Source organism: Triturus cristatus, chromosome 8 (genome assembly GCF_964204655.1).
Source record: "Triturus cristatus chromosome 8, aTriCri1.1, whole genome shotgun sequence".
Lineage (NCBI taxonomy): Eukaryota > Metazoa > Chordata > Amphibia > Caudata > Salamandridae > Triturus > Triturus cristatus.
The window spans coordinates 742,555,717-742,573,959 of record NC_140591.1 but is presented as its reverse complement, the minus strand read 5'-3'; the positions used below and the strand labels follow the sequence as shown (position 1 = coordinate 742,573,959).

The window sequence follows — 18,243 nt, the reverse complement described above, 5'->3', positions numbered from 1 at the left end:
TAATGTAATTTAAATTAAGCAAAAGAAAAAAAAACAAGCTTCTGAAGTCTGTCTTGTGCTTGACACGTTCACAAAGAAATCATCAGTGACGTGGCACCTCATACCGTGAAAGAAAGAGTCATATAAATGAATTGTTGGTTAAATTCTTCATGTGGAGCACTACTAGATTTGAAGCAAAAAATGCTACCCTATAGGTACCCTTAATCGGTAAATAAAATCAATTTTAAGCAAACATTAGCAACGCCAACAAGTCTCTCCAAAGCTAAAGGAAAAGAGTGTTTGGTCTGATACTTTAAGCATACAAATGTAGCCAGATTGACAGTTGTACTTCCGACCAATTTAAATATATCAACGGTAACTTGTCTTTTTATTTAGCACTTCACACACTCCAAATATTAGATGTTATTATTTCATGTGTGCTTATTTATTGCATTTCTAATGTGCTCCATCACTCATAAGCTAGTCACCGGGAACATGTGAACAATTTGTACTTAATTTTTCTAGATGATAACAAAGTCGGCGCTATAGGAATTCGAACCCATGACCTGCTTATTACCACTTAATTGTAAGTGACGAGCATTTAAGTCAGCGAGCCGGTCCTCGTATCTGCCAACAGATAGTTTTACACCATTTAGGAAAATACAGCAGAGAGTCCCTGCGCTTCATGTGCTGTAAATATGTTCTTATGCAGGTACTTTGTTTTTGACGTTCTGGGGAGAATGGCAGAGATGGCGCTGCTTGGATTTGAACTCCTGGTCAGCGACCACCACTTTGATCCAAGTGATGAGCACGTGCATCCCTCCGCTGGCTGACTAATAACTTTTCAGCTCCCAGAACAAGAAAACAATGAAAGTTCATAGCTTCTGCCACAAAAGAGCACTGCAGAATTCTTCTCTTTCCGCTCTGCCCATACATAAAAGGTTTTGCGTGCAGGTCCTTCCAAAACGATAAATAGCACATTAAGTATACGTCCTTAAAAACGATTTAAATAAATCAATAGTTCTCCCTTTCCCACCTCAGCCTCGATGTGAGAGGATGTGGCGTAACAGCCAGAGCTGTCAACTTTGAAGCTGGGGAACCAGGTTCGAGTCATGTAAGGAGCTCCAATACCTTCGGTCGAGTTTGCGCTATATAAGAAAACTGCAATTGTTTCCACGATGCGTTTGAAAAATATGACATTCCCACGTGGGAAAAAAACGAGCAGGAAGGACAGAGAGCATTCACAGTTGTTTAGAACGAACAGATGGCCAACCAGAAGGAACTCCGAGGCCGTGATGCACAGACAGGAGAGGCGGGGAGGGGGGGCATTGCCCACTGTGCCAGGAGAAAGCGTGAAGGCGCTATGATAGTCAACACAAAATTAACTACTTAGTGAAAACGCCTGGAAGGGAACTGAGAACCCAAAGGAGGGACAATTACAACAAATGCACCAATGAAAAGGAAGCTTTTCTGAATGGCACAACAAATAACGAACTGCAATGATCGGTGTTGCAAAAACCCACAGAGGAGATACAACAGTCTTGCAGACAGCACAAGCACTGTAGACTCGACCTAAAAAGGTGATGCAAGGACCCTAAAAATTATAGACAAACAAACCTCTTAGATGTGAGAGGGGAACTCTTCTTGAAAATACTCTTGGGGATGTTGAAAGAATGGGCAGAGACCAAATGTATAATCCCCATGGAACAAGGTGGGCTCAAGGAGGGGAACTTTACTATTGACCACTGCTTCAGCTTATGGGCTATAGTGCACAAAGCCATGGAACAAAGAGGAAGTTTGTACCATTGCTTCAAGGATTATCACTCAGTGTTTGATATGGTTGACCGGTAATTACCATGGGAAGCATTGAGTTATGAAGTATTAAGTTGTTTGCTTTTAATCTTACAAGAAATTCATAGGGATAATTAGTGTCAAGTGGAACTTGATCAAAGCTCATTGTCACAAAAATATATATTAGGAATGGCCTTAGACAAAGCTGTGTGTTTGGGACTATGCTATTTTCATTTTTTTTGGGGCAGATCTACCCAAAGTTCTAGAAATAATAAATAGTTTCAGCCTAAAGATGAACCGTACCCATTTTAACTGTTTTCTTTATGCTGATGATTTGGTCATTATGGACTTAACAGAAATTGGTTTACAGAGAAAACTAGATATGTTCTTCAAATATTGCAAAAAGAAAGAATTGATAATTAACCTGGATAAACCTGAACTGCTCCTGTTCGGAACAAAGAACTGTAAGTACACATGGTTGCTCCATGAAGCAGAAATAGAGGTGGTTAACAAATATAAATATCTGGGAATGTGGTTCACTGATAAACTGACATGGTAAGACCAAATTGAAGTATTACAGGCTAAAGCACTTTTGTTATATATCTCAGGAAAACATAAAAATAAAATACAGTAAGTCATAAAACGAGCAATAGTTATAACAGCAAATCATACATATAAATCCGGGATCAGGAAGGTCCAGCTGGTCTATTGTTCTATGAGTGGACGGCATACTTGTAAGCCTCTTTTCTTCGCCCTGAGGCCGTTGCATTTATACAGCCCCATCTCAAAATTAAATACATAAAATAATTTAGCATACCAGGCTTGATAGGTAGGAGGATCCACATCCTTCCATTTTGTTGCAATTAGTATACGGAGTATTGCAGTTACCATAAAACAAAAACAAACATGAATAGGTTCCAGCTGTAGAGTTTCATCACAGCCTAGTAGCATCAAAGTAGAAGATATTGGGACTGGCCGTGAAATAGTTCTAAGCAGAAAAGATTCTACCCCCTGTTTTAATTTGTTACGTTTAGTGCAGTCAAAGAACATGTGCACAATGTGTGCAGGACCTTTAGCACACCTTGGGCATATATCATTTTCCCGTTTTCCCCAGGCAAATAATTTTGCCGGAGTAAAATATAGACTGAAAACTGTTTTCAAATGTTATGCTTTTAAGTTAGCGGATAAGAACACCGTTTTAGACAACCAAAGTGACCTGCTTAGGTCCACATCCGAGTTCCCCAGTTTATTTGCCCAAACAGTTTTGATTCTCAAAATGTCATCCGCATTAGCCACGAGTATACTGGAATATATATCCTTGATAGACGGCTGTTTAAAAACCAGGTGCTCTAACAATTGTATTTTTCCCTTGTTAATAACCTGTGGTACCAAGGGTCAGATTGTCTCCCTTATTTGGACATATTTAAAGAAAGAATTAGCTTCCACCCCATATCTCTCCAGAAGTTCTGTGAAGGATATAACCCCATTCATATCAAGCATGTCCCCTATACTGTTGATTCCTGCCTGCTCCCATCTTTTTCCCAGTACATCATATAATGGAACAGGAAAATTTGATGAGCGCCACAAGTAAATGTATCTTTGTACCTTTGGGATTACTAAGTCTTTGTACACTCTGTGCCAAATGTTCCAAGCAGCTCTAATTTTTTAAATAACTCCCCTCAAGCTGTCTCAAAAGGATCCCAGGTGCTGCACCACCAATGGCCAATTCGAAGATAGAAGGTGGGGTTTCCTCCTGCCCTCGCGGGGTTGGTTCTACCTTGTTTTTAAACAGTATGCCAGTTTGACGCAACATTATGGCCAAATATTAATATAAAAGATTAGGGACTGCTACCCCCCCCCCATCTTGCGGTAATGTCATTTAAGACATGGATTGCCTAATTTTCCGCATAGAAAAAACGGAACAAAGCTTTAAAAACTCTTGCTAATAAGTCGGACATTATCATAAAAGAGGCTGACATGGGGGGCAATATAGTAATCATGAGAAACACTGACTATATCCAGGAGATTGAGAGGCAACTTTCAGATGGACAGGCATATATTAGATTAACATGTAATCCACTAAGTGATGTCACCACACAGATTCGGCAAAAATTGATCAATTTGAGAGAACAGGGGCTCATTTCAGACATTGAATTTAAATATCTGTTCAATGGTTCTCCTAGAGCACTATGTCTATACATCTTACCAAAAATCCACAAGCCAAGTGCTTTCCCACAAGGCAGACCGATTATCTCTGGTATAGGATCTCCGACTGAGCGTATATCAGAGTTCATTGATGTATACCTGCAACCAATGGTACACAATCTACCTTCATATCTCAAAGACACAGGAGACCTACTGAATAAACTGGAAGACTTTGAATGGTCGAGTGATTATACTTTTGTGACACTTGATGTCCGTTCACTCTATACAAGTATACCATTGGAAAAAGGACTTCAAGCTTTGGGTGAATTCCTGTAGCAGAGAGATGCGACACTCTATGAACATACACAAATGCTTCTGGACTTAACTCATCTTGTATTGGAAAACAATGTCTTTTTACATCTAGGTAATTGGTATAGACAAGCAGTAGGGGTCGCTATGGGTTCGAAATTTTCACCATCATACGCTAATCTGTATATGGGGGACTTCGAACAGAAACATCTGTGGAGAGCGGGCCCCCCAGAAGTGACTGTACATATTATATACTGGTCTAGATACATAGACAATATTTTTATGATTTGGTCTGGCAATGAAAACTGTCTTCTAAAATTGGTGGAACATCTCAATAACAACATGTATAATCTAAGCTTCACGTATAAATCTAACAAAAGGGAAATTGACTTTTTAGATTTGCTACTGTATGTAGAGAATAACAAAATCCTGTCTAAAATTTTCCGGAAAGAGACATCATGTAATTCAGTTTTACATGCTAAAAGTGCACATCCCAGCTCTCAAATTAATGCGATCCCATTGGGAGAAATGACAAGAATCAGGAGAAATTGTTCAGACCCCTCAGTGTTTGCCTTGGAGTTGAACAAACTAGAGGGACGTTTTGTGCAAAGAGTCTATTCACAAACGGTCCTGGATAAAGCTAAAACAAAAATCCTGAGAACCTCCAGGCACTCTCTGTTACATAGAACACACAAGAAAAAGTGTAAACAACGAGATAGTGACGGTAAACTGGTGTTTGTTACCGGCTTCAATACCTATAGCAACACAATTTACAGGATTCTACTTAAACATTGGCACCTACTACATTTGGAAAAATCACTTGCTAAACATATCACCAAAAAACCCATGGTGGCACATAGGAGAGGTACTACCTTACGTAATATCTTATGTCCAAGCTTTCTCCCTTTCACAAGTCAGCCGACAACTTGGCTTCCAACAAGACCAAAGGGTTTTTTCAAATGCACACAGTGCAATGTCTGCCCACATGCCCTCAATAGATTGACAGACTTCCTGGACAATACCAAAGTGAAATACTCTATACGTGAATTCATAAACTGCAATACTAGATATGTGGTTTATTGTTTAATCTGTGTCTGTGGGCTCATTTACGCAGGTAACACATTACGTCCCCTTAAATAGCGAATTTTGGCACATATTAGGGCAGTCAGAAACAACAATAGGGATTACCCTTTTTCAGTGCATTTCAATGATTCACACCCTTTGGCAAGTATAACAGGTATCCGCTTTCATGGTATTACACAAACACAATTACAACAGAGGGGGGGATCAACTTTTTAACTTACGCAGGACAGAAACGCAATGGATCATTAGATTGAGAGCGGTGGAACAGGGATTGAATTTCGATAGGGAACTACATGTTTTTCTATCTGAATAGATTGCTACCTACCTGGACTGTCTCTCAGTGCAATATGCAAGTAATTTTGTATTTTCAAAGAAAACCACAAAGTAAAGTGTCCATATGTTTATAAAAGTCACGCTGTAAATATATATATTTTCTGGGGTCAATATTTCAAGATCACAAACATCTTACGGTATAGGATTTTTTCACTGAGAAACTGTAATTTGAGAAGTGCTCACTCTAACTATGTCTTCTAACTGAAAAATAATGTGGGAAACTTGTGTTATGACGTAATTGGGTCAATGTGTCTTTGCATTGAATACTACCCCTAAATGTTTGAATCCTTCCATTCTCCTTTGGGTTTTTAGCTGGGGCGGAACTGGACTGCTCTAACATTGTGCTCTTTCCTCACTTTCATATACTTGAAATCTTTCCCAGCTTGTAAATGCTAAAAATGTTTTCTGGCTATGCTTGAATGGTGGGCACTGCTGTTTGTGGCTTGTCTCCCTTTTCTCTTCTCTTCTTATTGTTTTTTTTTTATAGTACATGCTTGTCACGCATTGACAGTGTTATGCACGACTTTCCGTCGTCTATACAACTATTTGCATATCAAATCGTCCGATTAGGTGTCGGGTTTAATTTTTTTCTTTTTTTGCTTCTAGAATTTTGATCGCTTTTTCAAACACCCCAAAGAGGTCTACAGACTACTCTAGAGTTATTATAGGTTAGATAAATACATATCCTTAAATTAAGGACCTGTTACTAAGCTTACGGACAATCAACCTACATTTTAACTTGTATAGGCTCTCCCTTTCCAAAATGGCGGATGTTTTTCTAGTAATGACAAGTCCGTCGTCTAATTATTGGTTGACCGGCTAATTACGCGTTAGCGTCTTCCTGTTTCCATGTGTATTTAAATTCAATGGTGAGGGGAAAACAAGAAACGCTTTTGCTGCAACGGACGGTGGAACTTTTTGTAGCAGATACATCGTCCCCCAAGGTAAGCGGGAGCAACATGTCCTTTCAATTGGAAATTAGCGAAGGAGCAAGTGAGCGTAAGCTTGTTTCGAGCAAACTGAGATTAGTAAAGCTAATACTTGTTATTGGATATGCAATCCTCTATCGTAACATGTCCCATCACTATTTGGGACTTTTTAGGCATCTAAATACTACTCGGAATAAACGTTGTAGTCTGTAGAAACGTACAATATGAGCACGGGTTATATATACTGAAATGGCGGCTCCATTTTGAGCCTTAAGATAAAAATTGTTGTTCGTAAGTAATGAATGATCTCTCGTTCGCAAGGTTGGATACCACATCAAGCCTGCTAGATAAGCGGTCAACTAATGGTATTTTGTAAGAAACTCTAAAGATTTTTAGTGTTTTTCGGTCCTTTCTCACGTCTGCTCATTTTGAAATCTTTTTTGCCCCTTAGTATCTTATCGCTCTAGTAGTAATTAGGGATTTGGAATCCCATATATTTTTTATAAACATGACTTTTTAGACATCAACAGACTCGTTCAAGTAACATAAGACGTGTTTTGAACACTTTTTTGTAACCAAAATGCTCTACCTTTTATGCTCGCTTCTTCATGTTTATCCTTCTCTTTGTCGCTGAATGATAGGGCCTTATCATGGTTCCCTAATGTGCGGGTACATAGTGTCTGGACGACAAAGACCATCACGATTACACATTTTCCAAATGTAAGTGTTACTTTATAAATCGGTATCTAACAGAATTAACGTTTATCCACTTTACGTGTTGTGGTTTTTACACTTCTCCTCACTTTCTCCCGTTCTCAGTTAGTTCAAACCTTGGAACTAGATCCTGGGACTCTACAAGTATTCAGAATATCGGAATTCATAGGGGATTAGGTATACGGAAGCCACCCCCATTTTGCGAGCTTCAAAACAGATGGTACTAACTTTGATTCTAATTTTTACAACTGGGAACTTAAAATGTTCTCTTACATTCACTGGAATATAGGGTCTGTTGAATTTGATCTCTTTAAATGTTAGTATTTTCTAGACGTTTATTTAGGTGAGGTCTATGGTTATGCACTTGAAGTTTCCAAATAGAGTTTACCGGTCGTTCTTCAGTTACTCTCCATCTTTTATTCTTGCTTTTTTCTTCCTCTTCCTTTATTTATTTTTCCTTTATTTTTCTTTTACATTCTCAATCTTTCATATCTCTGATTAGGGTGAATTATGATCACGCTACTTTGCGGTGTTTCCTTCACTTACATTGTTTATTTTAAGTTTAAGGAGACTTTGTTTGTTTTAGAATTAAAAAGCAACGTCAAATGTTCAGTTTTTTCTATGCCTTTTATGTATGTATATACCAATTTTGTACATTTATGATTATTTTCACAGCCTTGAGGAAGTCACGGTGGTGACGAAACGCGCGTTGGCTGTTTTTATGTCAAGAACTGGACTGTCAAGAACTTCATAAAACTACTCACTATTACGAGAACCTTTTGATATGAGATGCAATGCTTTTTGACATATGTTTTTGAATACTCCTTCAATGAATAAATCAGTGTTTTAATGATATACATGTGTATTCCTGGATGTTCTCTGTGTCAGGGGCCACTTTCTCACATTATCTCGTCTTTCCGCCTCAAGAGACTTGTATTTGGAATTGTCTATATACACAATCAGAGTGCCGGGGTTCTTGTGTTTGTACTGTCTTCACAAGCCTTTCATGGCCTGTGTGATTGATACCCTTGGTAGTGGGGTATTTTACCCCGAGTGGGCACCTGTTAAACGTTTGACCTTGTAAAATTGGATTTAGTTGACACGAATACCTCTTTATCTGTAAAGTATTTGTTTGGTTGTGCGACGATATATCCACCACTACCTTATGTGATAATTAGTTGGTCTTGTCTGTATTCAAGCCATACCCTGAGTTTCTGCCTAATTCTCGTGCCAGCTCCTCAATCCTTGCTAATGCACCAATTGGGTCAGCGGTGGTGACAGCTAAATCGTCAGGGTACGCTAACTCCTTGGTTTTAAACACCCCTTAACCACAAATGGTCTGATATGTTGGTCTTGTAGGATTGCGTTTATAAGTGGATCGATATATAATGCGAAAAGGATAGGGGAGCAAGGGCAGCCCTGTCTTGTTTACGGGGCTATCATTATCTTTTTTGTTTCCCTACCCATCAATTGAATCCTTGCAGAAGATTGGATGTACATGGCTTTTATGGCTGTTAATATAAGTGGGCCAAAACCCTTTTTACGAAGATTGTCCCAAAGATATGTCCATTCAACCTGATTGAACGCCTTTTGTGCATCGAGTAGTATTAGGGACATCTGCTCCCCTGAAGCTTCTGCTATATCAAACAATGATATTGCCCTGCGAATATGATCTGTAGTCCCTCTCCTTGGTATAAAGCCGTGCTGCCACGGACTTACCAGAGGTGTAGTAATTCTAGCCAATCTACACGCAATGATTTTGGAATATAGCTTTTCATCAGCATTTATCAAGGTTATTGGTCTATATGAGGATGGGTCATCTGCCATTTTCCCTTTCTTTAAAAAAAAGGACAATATTAGTCTCCAGCCAAGATAGAGGCGGGATTCCCCTCAGCTGAATCGCGATAAATAGATCCAAAAGAAGGGGGGGTAAGCTCCATCTGTAAAACCCTATATATTTCCATAGGGATACCTTCCGGACCTGCAGCCTTTCCTGAGGCCATCCCTTGAAGCACTTCTTTAAATTTCCCTATTGTCATATCTTCCTTTAGTTCCTGCCTGATAAGAGGGGGGTTTACCTCAAGTTCTTGCAGTGTCACGGACGAGATATTATGAATAGATTGATACGGAAACCTACAAAACGAATCATCTCTCCCCTTAACCTTGCCTTAAAGGCGTCCCATACCACTTCTCTTGACGAGCTAGATCTATTCATTTCAAAGTACTGATGGTTCCTCCCCCGAATATGTTCGGTGAACCCTTCGGTAACCAACAGTTTCCTATTGAATGTTCATTTGGTGCTTAGCCGATCGATTCCCAGTATTGGTATTTCCAACATTAAAGGATTGTGGTCCGACTTTTGATAATCTCCAGATATTAGTGCCCTCTATAAGACTAACAGAGATTAAAAAAATAGTCCAGTCTAATGTATTTCTTATGGGGGCAGGAATAAGATGTGATACCTGCCTCCCCGGGCTTTCGATGAGACCACATATCGACTAACCCACGGCTTGTCATCTTGTGTGTTTTACCAGAGCCTCTAATGCCTTAAAGACTTGTGGCTTCCTTCCTAAGTATTTATTCAAAAATGGCTTATCTGCATCTAGATTGATATTGAAACCCCCGCAGATGACCTGGGGGGATGGCCAAGACGCTAGTTCTAACTCACGCTCTTTCAATATGTCCGGGTCATCAAAATTGGACCCATAAATCGTACAACGTGTTAGTCTCCTTGCTATTGATGCTATAGCACACTCACCCCATTTATCTGAAAGTGTACGCTCGACTTGTGGCATTCGATTAGAGACGTGGATTGAGACCCCTCTAGTTGTAGTGGTCTGAGATGCGAAGATCACCTGCGTGTACCCTTGAATCGCGTTAAGCCCTCTTTTTTGCCTTGTAATATGTGTTTCCTGTTGGCAAATTATATCCGCTCCCATAGTTCGTAATAACTGATTTGACCTATCTCTCTTCCCCCTATCATTCAAGCCACCGATGTTTATAGAAAAAATAGACAGTCTACCCATCCCAAAAATTCTTGAGATAGCCGACTTGATTGATGAACCATTTCCTCCTAGTCCTTCCTGTCTTGCTTCTTAAATTGCTCTGATTTATTGCCTTCCTGAGTTTTCTCCCCCATCCCTCCCACTCCCCCCCGCACACTCCCCACCCCCACTCGAGGAAGCCCAGCCCCAGCAATTTCCCACCCCCCACCCCACACTGTGTGGCAACAGACCTGTCTCGGTCTGTGTTGGATGAATGGTGGTGCTCCCTGCAGTGGCATAAGCTTCCTTATTAGTGAATATATTATTTCCTTAACTATATTGTCGCACTTCCCTCCATATGTGGCATATTAACCCTCCCCTTTCTTTCTCCCCCTCGCCTCCTTCCCGGCTCCCTTTCCACCCCTTGGGAGTACACAGGCGAAACACCATACATAAGGAAGAACATCGTTCTTCTTCCCTCCAGTAAAATCCAGATCTTTGCACTCCCCTATACATCCCGTCACTCTAGTGGCCCTTATCACAACCAAAAAAATGCCAAGAATACCTCCAAAAATAGTGAGAGCGAAGATATGAAAGTATAAGAAGGAATATAAAATATGAGAAAAGAGGCCAGTAAGAAACACAACAAATAAGAGAAGATGTAAGATAGATAGAAACAAAAGAGAGAGGAGAAAAGAGCTATCCATTCCAGCCCTGGAAGCCTATTATAGTTGAGTCCCCTAACTTCCAAAAAGCTGAAAAGAGTACAAACAGAGTACAAACAGTCAAGCCGAGTCAGGATCTAACTAAAACAAACAACAACAAAAAAACCTTTCCGGCGCCAGGTTATCAATGAGTTGAAGTCAAGATCAGAAATCAAGATCAAGATACTCAAAATCTCGGAATCAGACCCTACCTGCGCTTAAGCACTCTTTGGCTTTGATTTCTGATGTGAAAAATGTATTTCGCTCATTCCATATAACTTTCAGCCGTGCTGGATTTAGGAGGAAGGCTTGAGCCCCTTTCTCCTGAAAGGGTTTGATAATTTTTCAGAGACACCAGCGACACTCGACTGTATAGTGACAAAAATCCGGCCTTGTAAAAAATGAGAAGCCCTCGGCTGCATGTTGGGCTTCTGGTTTTGTTTTACCAAACACCGTTCACTCCTCGCATGTAGTGTCTTGAGGGATCTTGCGTTACCTCCTAGGATGTGGGTGCTAATTTAAGAGGGATTCTTCGCGTGAACCACTAGTCGCAGTTTGTGCTTTACTAGAGGGCTTTTTTTTGGTTCCCGGAATCTTCTCCATCGCAATTATAACAGATTGATCTTGCACTTGCACTTGAGAGCTTTGGGCTGGCTCCAACCTGACTGATTGTTCCTGTCCGGTAGAACCTCCGCCCGCCCCAGTTTCATTCCTGTCCGGTAGAACCTCCGCCCGCCCCGGTTTCATTTTGCACTGCGTTCTGCTCTGAATGTCCACCCTCTACTTGTAGAGACTGTTGTGAAGTTTGAAAATGTCCAGAGGAGGAAGCCTCCTGAGCCCCTTGCTCCCCTTTTATCAAGTCTCCTGACACTATCCTGCCATGTATCTCCGACTCCACAAGGCCCCCTGGTACCTCTAAGCCCAACAAAGACTTACCGGTCTGTGGGCACTGACTGCTACCTTGACCTGGGGTCTGGCTTTGCTGTTCCGTTTCATGTGAAGGAGCGCTGTTCTCTGCTCCTGTAAGCAAATCCAAAACTTGAAGCGCCAGTCCGCTGTGGCTGGGGGACTACACCCCTCCCCTTCCCGTCCGGGGGATTCTCCGTCCGGACCTTTTGCTTTCGCCCGGCTTGCTCCGTCGCTGGAGCCGCCGGAGCCGCTTCTGCATCCGTCACACTCAAGTGAGGGGATGCTTGACTCCTCACTTGCTGGAGAGCGCCTCTCCCTCTCGTGCTTGCCTTTGGCCCCATCTCGGCCCACGAACTATCCGCGTCGCAGCACCCGGGCAGAGCAGCCAGTGCGTGTTCGAGACACCTGCAGCCAGCAATCAATTGCTCCGCCTGTTCCACCAGTATCGTGACCCAAAGTAGGTTATTGGCTGGTACGAGGGGGCCGAAAACTTGTCGATGACTTAGCATTCTTTTGACGGCGTCACCATTACTTCACTTTTGAAAACCGCCAGCGCTGGGAGCCACCTATGGCTGACTCACGCAGCCTCCATCTTGCTTCCTCTCAAGCATTTTCAAAGGTAAGTAGCCTTAAGAACTTTAGTAAAGCAAATATAGGGCCCTCCTTAAGACTGTTCCTAGCTGCCTTTCAAGCTATGATTCAACCCCAACTCTAGTATGGAGTGGAGGTGATTAGCTTGATTGGAAAAACTAATTGGGACCTGGCGAAAGGTAGGTACTTGAAATGTCTTTTGACTCTGCCACCCTCCTTTTGGATTCAGGCCATTTGGACTAGCCTAACAGCTTGGAATTATTTAGTTTACGCGAGTGTGATTAGATTTTGGAACTGAAATGACCCGAGTAATTTCTTAAAATCTCAATTCTGCATCAAATTGAGATTAAAAATAGTGAATTAAAATTGGCGGAGACCCTCATGCAAAGGCTCCACAATATAGTTAAAAGAATGGCAAAAAAACATAATGTACAACAAGAATCCAGTTTTCACCTTGCCTGCAAAGAAGTTTCTCATAGAAGATAACAACATTTGTAAGAGCAGTTTAAAAACTAAATGTGATCTTCTGCACATTCTTTTAGATTGTTTCTGGTTTCTACATCAGAGGAAAATATTGTTGAGACCTAGTCTAAGGAAATATGGTGTGAGGGAGAGGAGACAAGCAATAACTTTCCTGATGTACATGAGGTGCCTGGATATAACATGTGCATCAGTGAGTGTTATCACTTCTATAAAATAAGTGTTAGAGAGGTATACTAGAATTTATTAAATGTTCTAATCCCATTATGAAATAATTACATAATTTTTTTATAGGTTTATAGAATTTTATATTTGTGAGGCACTCATTGCAAATTGTTTTTATGAAATATTCCGGGAGACATGGAATATCTATAAAAGAAGTGTTACTGAGGTTCTATTTATGAACTAGGCTGATACTATAATGAAGGTTTATGAATTTGTCCTATGTTGTTTTATGTCACTTTTAAAATTATGGAGTATTTGTTGTAAGCTTATTGTTTTTATGATGTAATAGTTTAAAGACTACAGTCTGAATAAACTGAGTTTTGAGTGACTGAATCAGACAGTACAAAATGTGTTATGCTGCCTACTACATCTCCTACGGTCTGGTCAGGTCTAGCTTACACATCCATACATATTTACCTTGCAGCTATGGCTCTGTATTTACAAAACAGAGAACTGTGTTCACTGTTTAAAATACCTGTTCTCAAAGCATTCATGGAGGGTCTGAAAAGGGTAATACCTCCAAGAACTACCGGCTCCAACATGGAACCTCAATGTGGTACTAACTAGACCCATGGGGCCCCCTTTTGAGTCCTTAGATTCCTGTCAAAATAAGTATCTTTCTTGCAAAGCGGAATTTGTAGTTGTAATCACCTCTTTAGGAAGATTTAGTGAAATACAAGTTCTCACTTTAGAGGAGCTGTTCTTTCCATTACATAAGAACAGAGTAGTCCTAAGACCTAATGCAACATTTTTGCCTAAAGTTCTGTTGTCCTATTATCTTAACCAAACTATTAAGCTGCCAGGTTTCTTTCCCATTTGGCATTTGGCAGCTGAGAGAATGCTTCACACTTACGATGTTGAAAGAGCACTACCATACTACATTGACAGAACAAAATCATTTAGGATAACACAACAGCTGTTTGTAGCTTTCTCTAGCCCCAGGCAGGATTACACTATATCCAAAGTGGGTATTACTAGATGGATAGTCAAATACATTCAAGCTTATATATCAAGACCAAGAGGAACTTATCTGTCCCCCCACGGGCACATTATACTAGAAGGAAGTGGCTTTCATGGCTTTCCTAGATAACATTCATAAAGCAGCTACTTGGTGAACTCCACACACATTTACCAAACACTACTGTGTGGATGTCCTTGCCTTCCTACAGGCACATGTAGGACAAGCAGTACTGAGAACTTTATTCCAAGCACCTGCAACAACCAGTGGCTAGCCACTGCATGAGGAGAAGTGCTTAACAGTCCATGAGCAGCATGTGCATCTACAGTCACACATGCTGCAAATGGATTATGTTACTTACCTTGCAAGATCTGTTTATCGCATGTAGTGCTGTATATTCACATGCACCCACCCACCTCTCCAGAAGTCATTGATTGTTCCAGATAATGTACACATATTTTAGATATTGTCCTTCACACTTCATGGCCATCACTATGAATGCTATCTAGCTCTACTATACCCACATCTGATATCTATAAACAATCTGAAGATGGAGTCGATGGCCATGCACATTGCCTTGAAGAGGAGTCCCCACTACATCCCATTATTCGAAAGGCTTTGAAGAAAAACAAGTTGTAAAAGTCTGAGCCCCACACTAGATAGCAGGTGTGTGCACAGCATGCAAATCTACAGCAGGGCATGGGATGAATAGATGCTTACAAGGTAAGTAACATTATCCCTATTTCTCGGGTACCTGCTTTCACCAGGGTTTTAGGGTGATAGTGGCCATGTTTTTTAAATCAAATGTTCATTTTTCATTCCAGGACCCCCAACATTGACCGACTAGCAAAAGAAGGAGTGAAACTTACACATCATATAGCCGCTGCACCACTTTGCACCCCGAGCAGAGCAGCCTTTATGACTGGCCGATATCCACTGAGATCAGGTTTGAGACACTACATAGTCCCACTACAGATGTTTTCAAACAATGAAAGATTGACTTTGCATGGAGGGTGATTTAGAAGGAATAGCTTTCTCTATTTCTATATTCTGATGTTCTGAATGTTTAGATTGAATGATGTCTTTTCTGTCTCTATTTCATTTAAATATTAGTATTTTTAAAGCAGGTATTGAGAAAACTCGAGTGGGACTTGTATGTTTTTTGAAATTGTAAGCATGTCCATACAGCCCCATCTTTTCCCATAGCTTCAGCTTGTACATTTCTTTAAGTTATTACCCAGGAATTCAAAATAAAAGAGTGGACAAAGGCACTGCTTGCTGGGCATCTGCAGTCGAGGTTGTACTAATTTTGTTTTTGCAATCATAAAGGAACCTTCAGACAGTGTATCTCTCCTCATCTGTACGCAGTCAGGCATAGGACTTTCAAGTAGGTTCACAGCTGCAAGCAGAGTTCAATATGGGCCACTGGATCCACTGTTATACCACCGCTTAGCAGCAACCCAGGCCATATGGCATCCTCATACTCCAGTATCAAGCAAGGGCACATCAGAAGACATAGTATTCTACTCTCCTTTTAGGAGTTTAAAAAAAAAAAACTGAATTCCTCATTTCTGATAGATATGTTCAGTCTTGCAGGGTCTCTGGGTACAAAGTAGAACTGCTCTTTTCAGCTTCGTCATCCAGGGAGATTGGAAATATTATCATTATTCTAAAAGCCTTCTGCAAAGATTTTGGCCCCAGTTTTCCATTTTACAAGAAAAAGAGCAAACTCTTTTGGAAAAATGTCCAAGTCCCTGAAACATCAATCATAATTTTTCCCCAGCCTGGCTTCTGTTTGCTACCAAGAGTGCTTCCAGTTTCTCCCCACCGCTACAAAGTAAGGGTCATCTCGAGGCACTGGAACTAACTTTCTGTTCTGCTCCCTATAAAAAACAATTGCCCTACAATTTTGGCAATACCCATTCTGATTGATCTTCCTCTGCTGGTACTAGTGTTGATTTCCCACCAAGCAGTCTCATTAGCATATGTATGGAACTTCAGACATTTGTGAATTCAGCTACACCTACTTAACAATTAAATTAGAGGTAACAGTACATTAACTCAATAAAAACATAATTTATAATTACTGCCTTTCCAAACATATACCACATTCATTAGATGCATCATCATTTACATACACTTTTACATTTGGTAACAATAGCTTCTACTGTGAGGGAGACTGGAATGCAGTTACTGGTATATAGTATATGGCTAATAAAACAAACAAAAATCTAACCCAACTTAAAGGTTATTCGTTTTACCATATCACTTAATCTCAAAGCTTTATTTCTGCATCTGGATTCTTTTGCAAAATTCAATGCTTATTCCCCATTGTAGGATTTGCAAAAGTTTAAGGTGGCTTCTTTTCTAGCTCGTTTTAAAAAATGAATTGGCATTAGTTTATTGAACTATAGATCTCTGTATCTGCAGTGCTTTAAATGGGCCGGTACTCACCGGTACTGAGTACCAGCACTTCTTATTTTTATCACCCTGAGTACCGGCACTTCTCTACGGGCGTGGAGAGTACCGGTACTCATAGAGGGTAGGTGCATTGGCCTTTAGTGTTGGTAGCCTGTCTCTTTGTTCAGCCAAATCACTTTTATAGCCCTGAGCTGAGCCCCCGCTGAACTATCAGCGTGGGCTCATTTGCATGATATCCCAGTGTTTGCTGTCATGCTGTGTTTGTTGCAAGGAATGGAGGCAGCCCAGTGACAGCACAACCAGAAAAGCCATGGGAGGTTGAAAGGGCTTTAGTCCCACCTGATTCTTTTGTGTGAGTGTCTGCTTATGTGTGTCTGTTTGACTGCTTGTGTGTGCGTGTTTTTGTGAAATAAATATTACAAAATAAGGAAAGGTTAAAATACTGTTTGACTTATTTTGTATAAGGAATTAACCTGATTTATTTATAGAAACACATTTCTCGTGTGTGCTGCAACTATTAATTAAGCCAATAAACTTCGCATGTTTGCCTTTAGCCCCGCCCACTCACCACATGTAAATGAGTACCTGCACTATTTTTTTCCCATTTAAAGCACTGTGCATCTGGCTCTTCTTCTTCAGACACAGACCCAAGATATGCCCATTCAAGTAAAGTGTACTTTCTTTTTGGAATTCTCTTTCTTGCTAGTCTGTTAGCAACAGGCAATTCACTCTCATTGTTTTCTGAATTGATTTCTGTTTCTTCCTTTATTGGTTCTTTCTTTATTGATTCTAACCTTACATTCTTCCAGTCTTTTCTCTTGCAAGTTCTTTTCACTGTCTTTGGTGTTAGGAATCTTGCTACTTTACTTTTGACTACTGCTGCTGAGCCTTCTTCACTAGCCAATGAACTTGTGCTTGGATCAGCACCAGCAACTCAACTGACTTTGAACTACTTTCTATCTTTGGGGGTTCTTGTGAGACAAAGTTTCAACTGGAACCTTTCACTTGGCAAGTCAGAGACTATTTCTTCTCGCGTTTGCTCATAACTTTACAACAGTTCTTCACTCTGACTTTTGAATTGAAACTGGCTGTTCGTACCTTCACCAGGAAGCAGCTTTCATCAGCAGCAACTTCACCAGTTTCAACATTTTCTTCACACTCTCTGGGGATCCACAGAGTGAACTTGAGCTTGGCTCTGTAAATCAGTGATTATTGTCACCACTTCTTCATTCGCCATCCACATTCTTCCTGTGTGAGCCGCGTGGACCCACTGCGAGAAACTAACACTGCTGTGAAGTGTAACAGTTACAAGCGCAATGTGTTAAGAATCTTCCCAGCCATCTTCAATACACGCTTTGCGGGCATGCTTTTTCACCAGAATCCAGTGACCTTGTTGCAGGGGATGGCTCTGATTTTCTTTTGACAGTGCTGATTCCAAAGAGACAATTTTCCCCACATTAGCCAGATCTTTGCAGTAATCTAATACAGTGTCATCATTTATTGATACATGTGTTGCTGAGGGAATGTAGACAAATCTCATGACTATGCTTATTATCACTTTGGGGGCAAGAGGCCAACATTTTTGTGTGGGTACTTTTAATGCTCATGAGAACAAGAGAAAGAGCATCTGGCGATTTCAGATGAACTGACCCACATACTATAAACAGCTTGTATTTGATGGTGTCATT

The 18,243-nt window shown here is 40.6% G+C and overlaps 1 protein-coding gene across 7 annotated transcripts in view; it reads left to right on the top strand.

The window, feature by feature from the left end:
- LOC146805002 (arylsulfatase D-like) overlaps positions 1 to 18,243 on the top strand; it is a 514,533-nt gene that overhangs the window by 269,963 nt on the left and 226,327 nt on the right. For all 7 annotated transcript variants that reach the window (XM_085622151.1, XM_085622150.1, XM_085622152.1 and 4 more), the window contains one exon: positions 14,959 to 15,080. In XM_085622151.1, the coding sequence (XP_085478277.1) occupies positions 14,959 to 15,080 (122 nt within the window). The remainder of the gene's footprint in view (positions 1 to 14,958; positions 15,081 to 18,243) is intronic.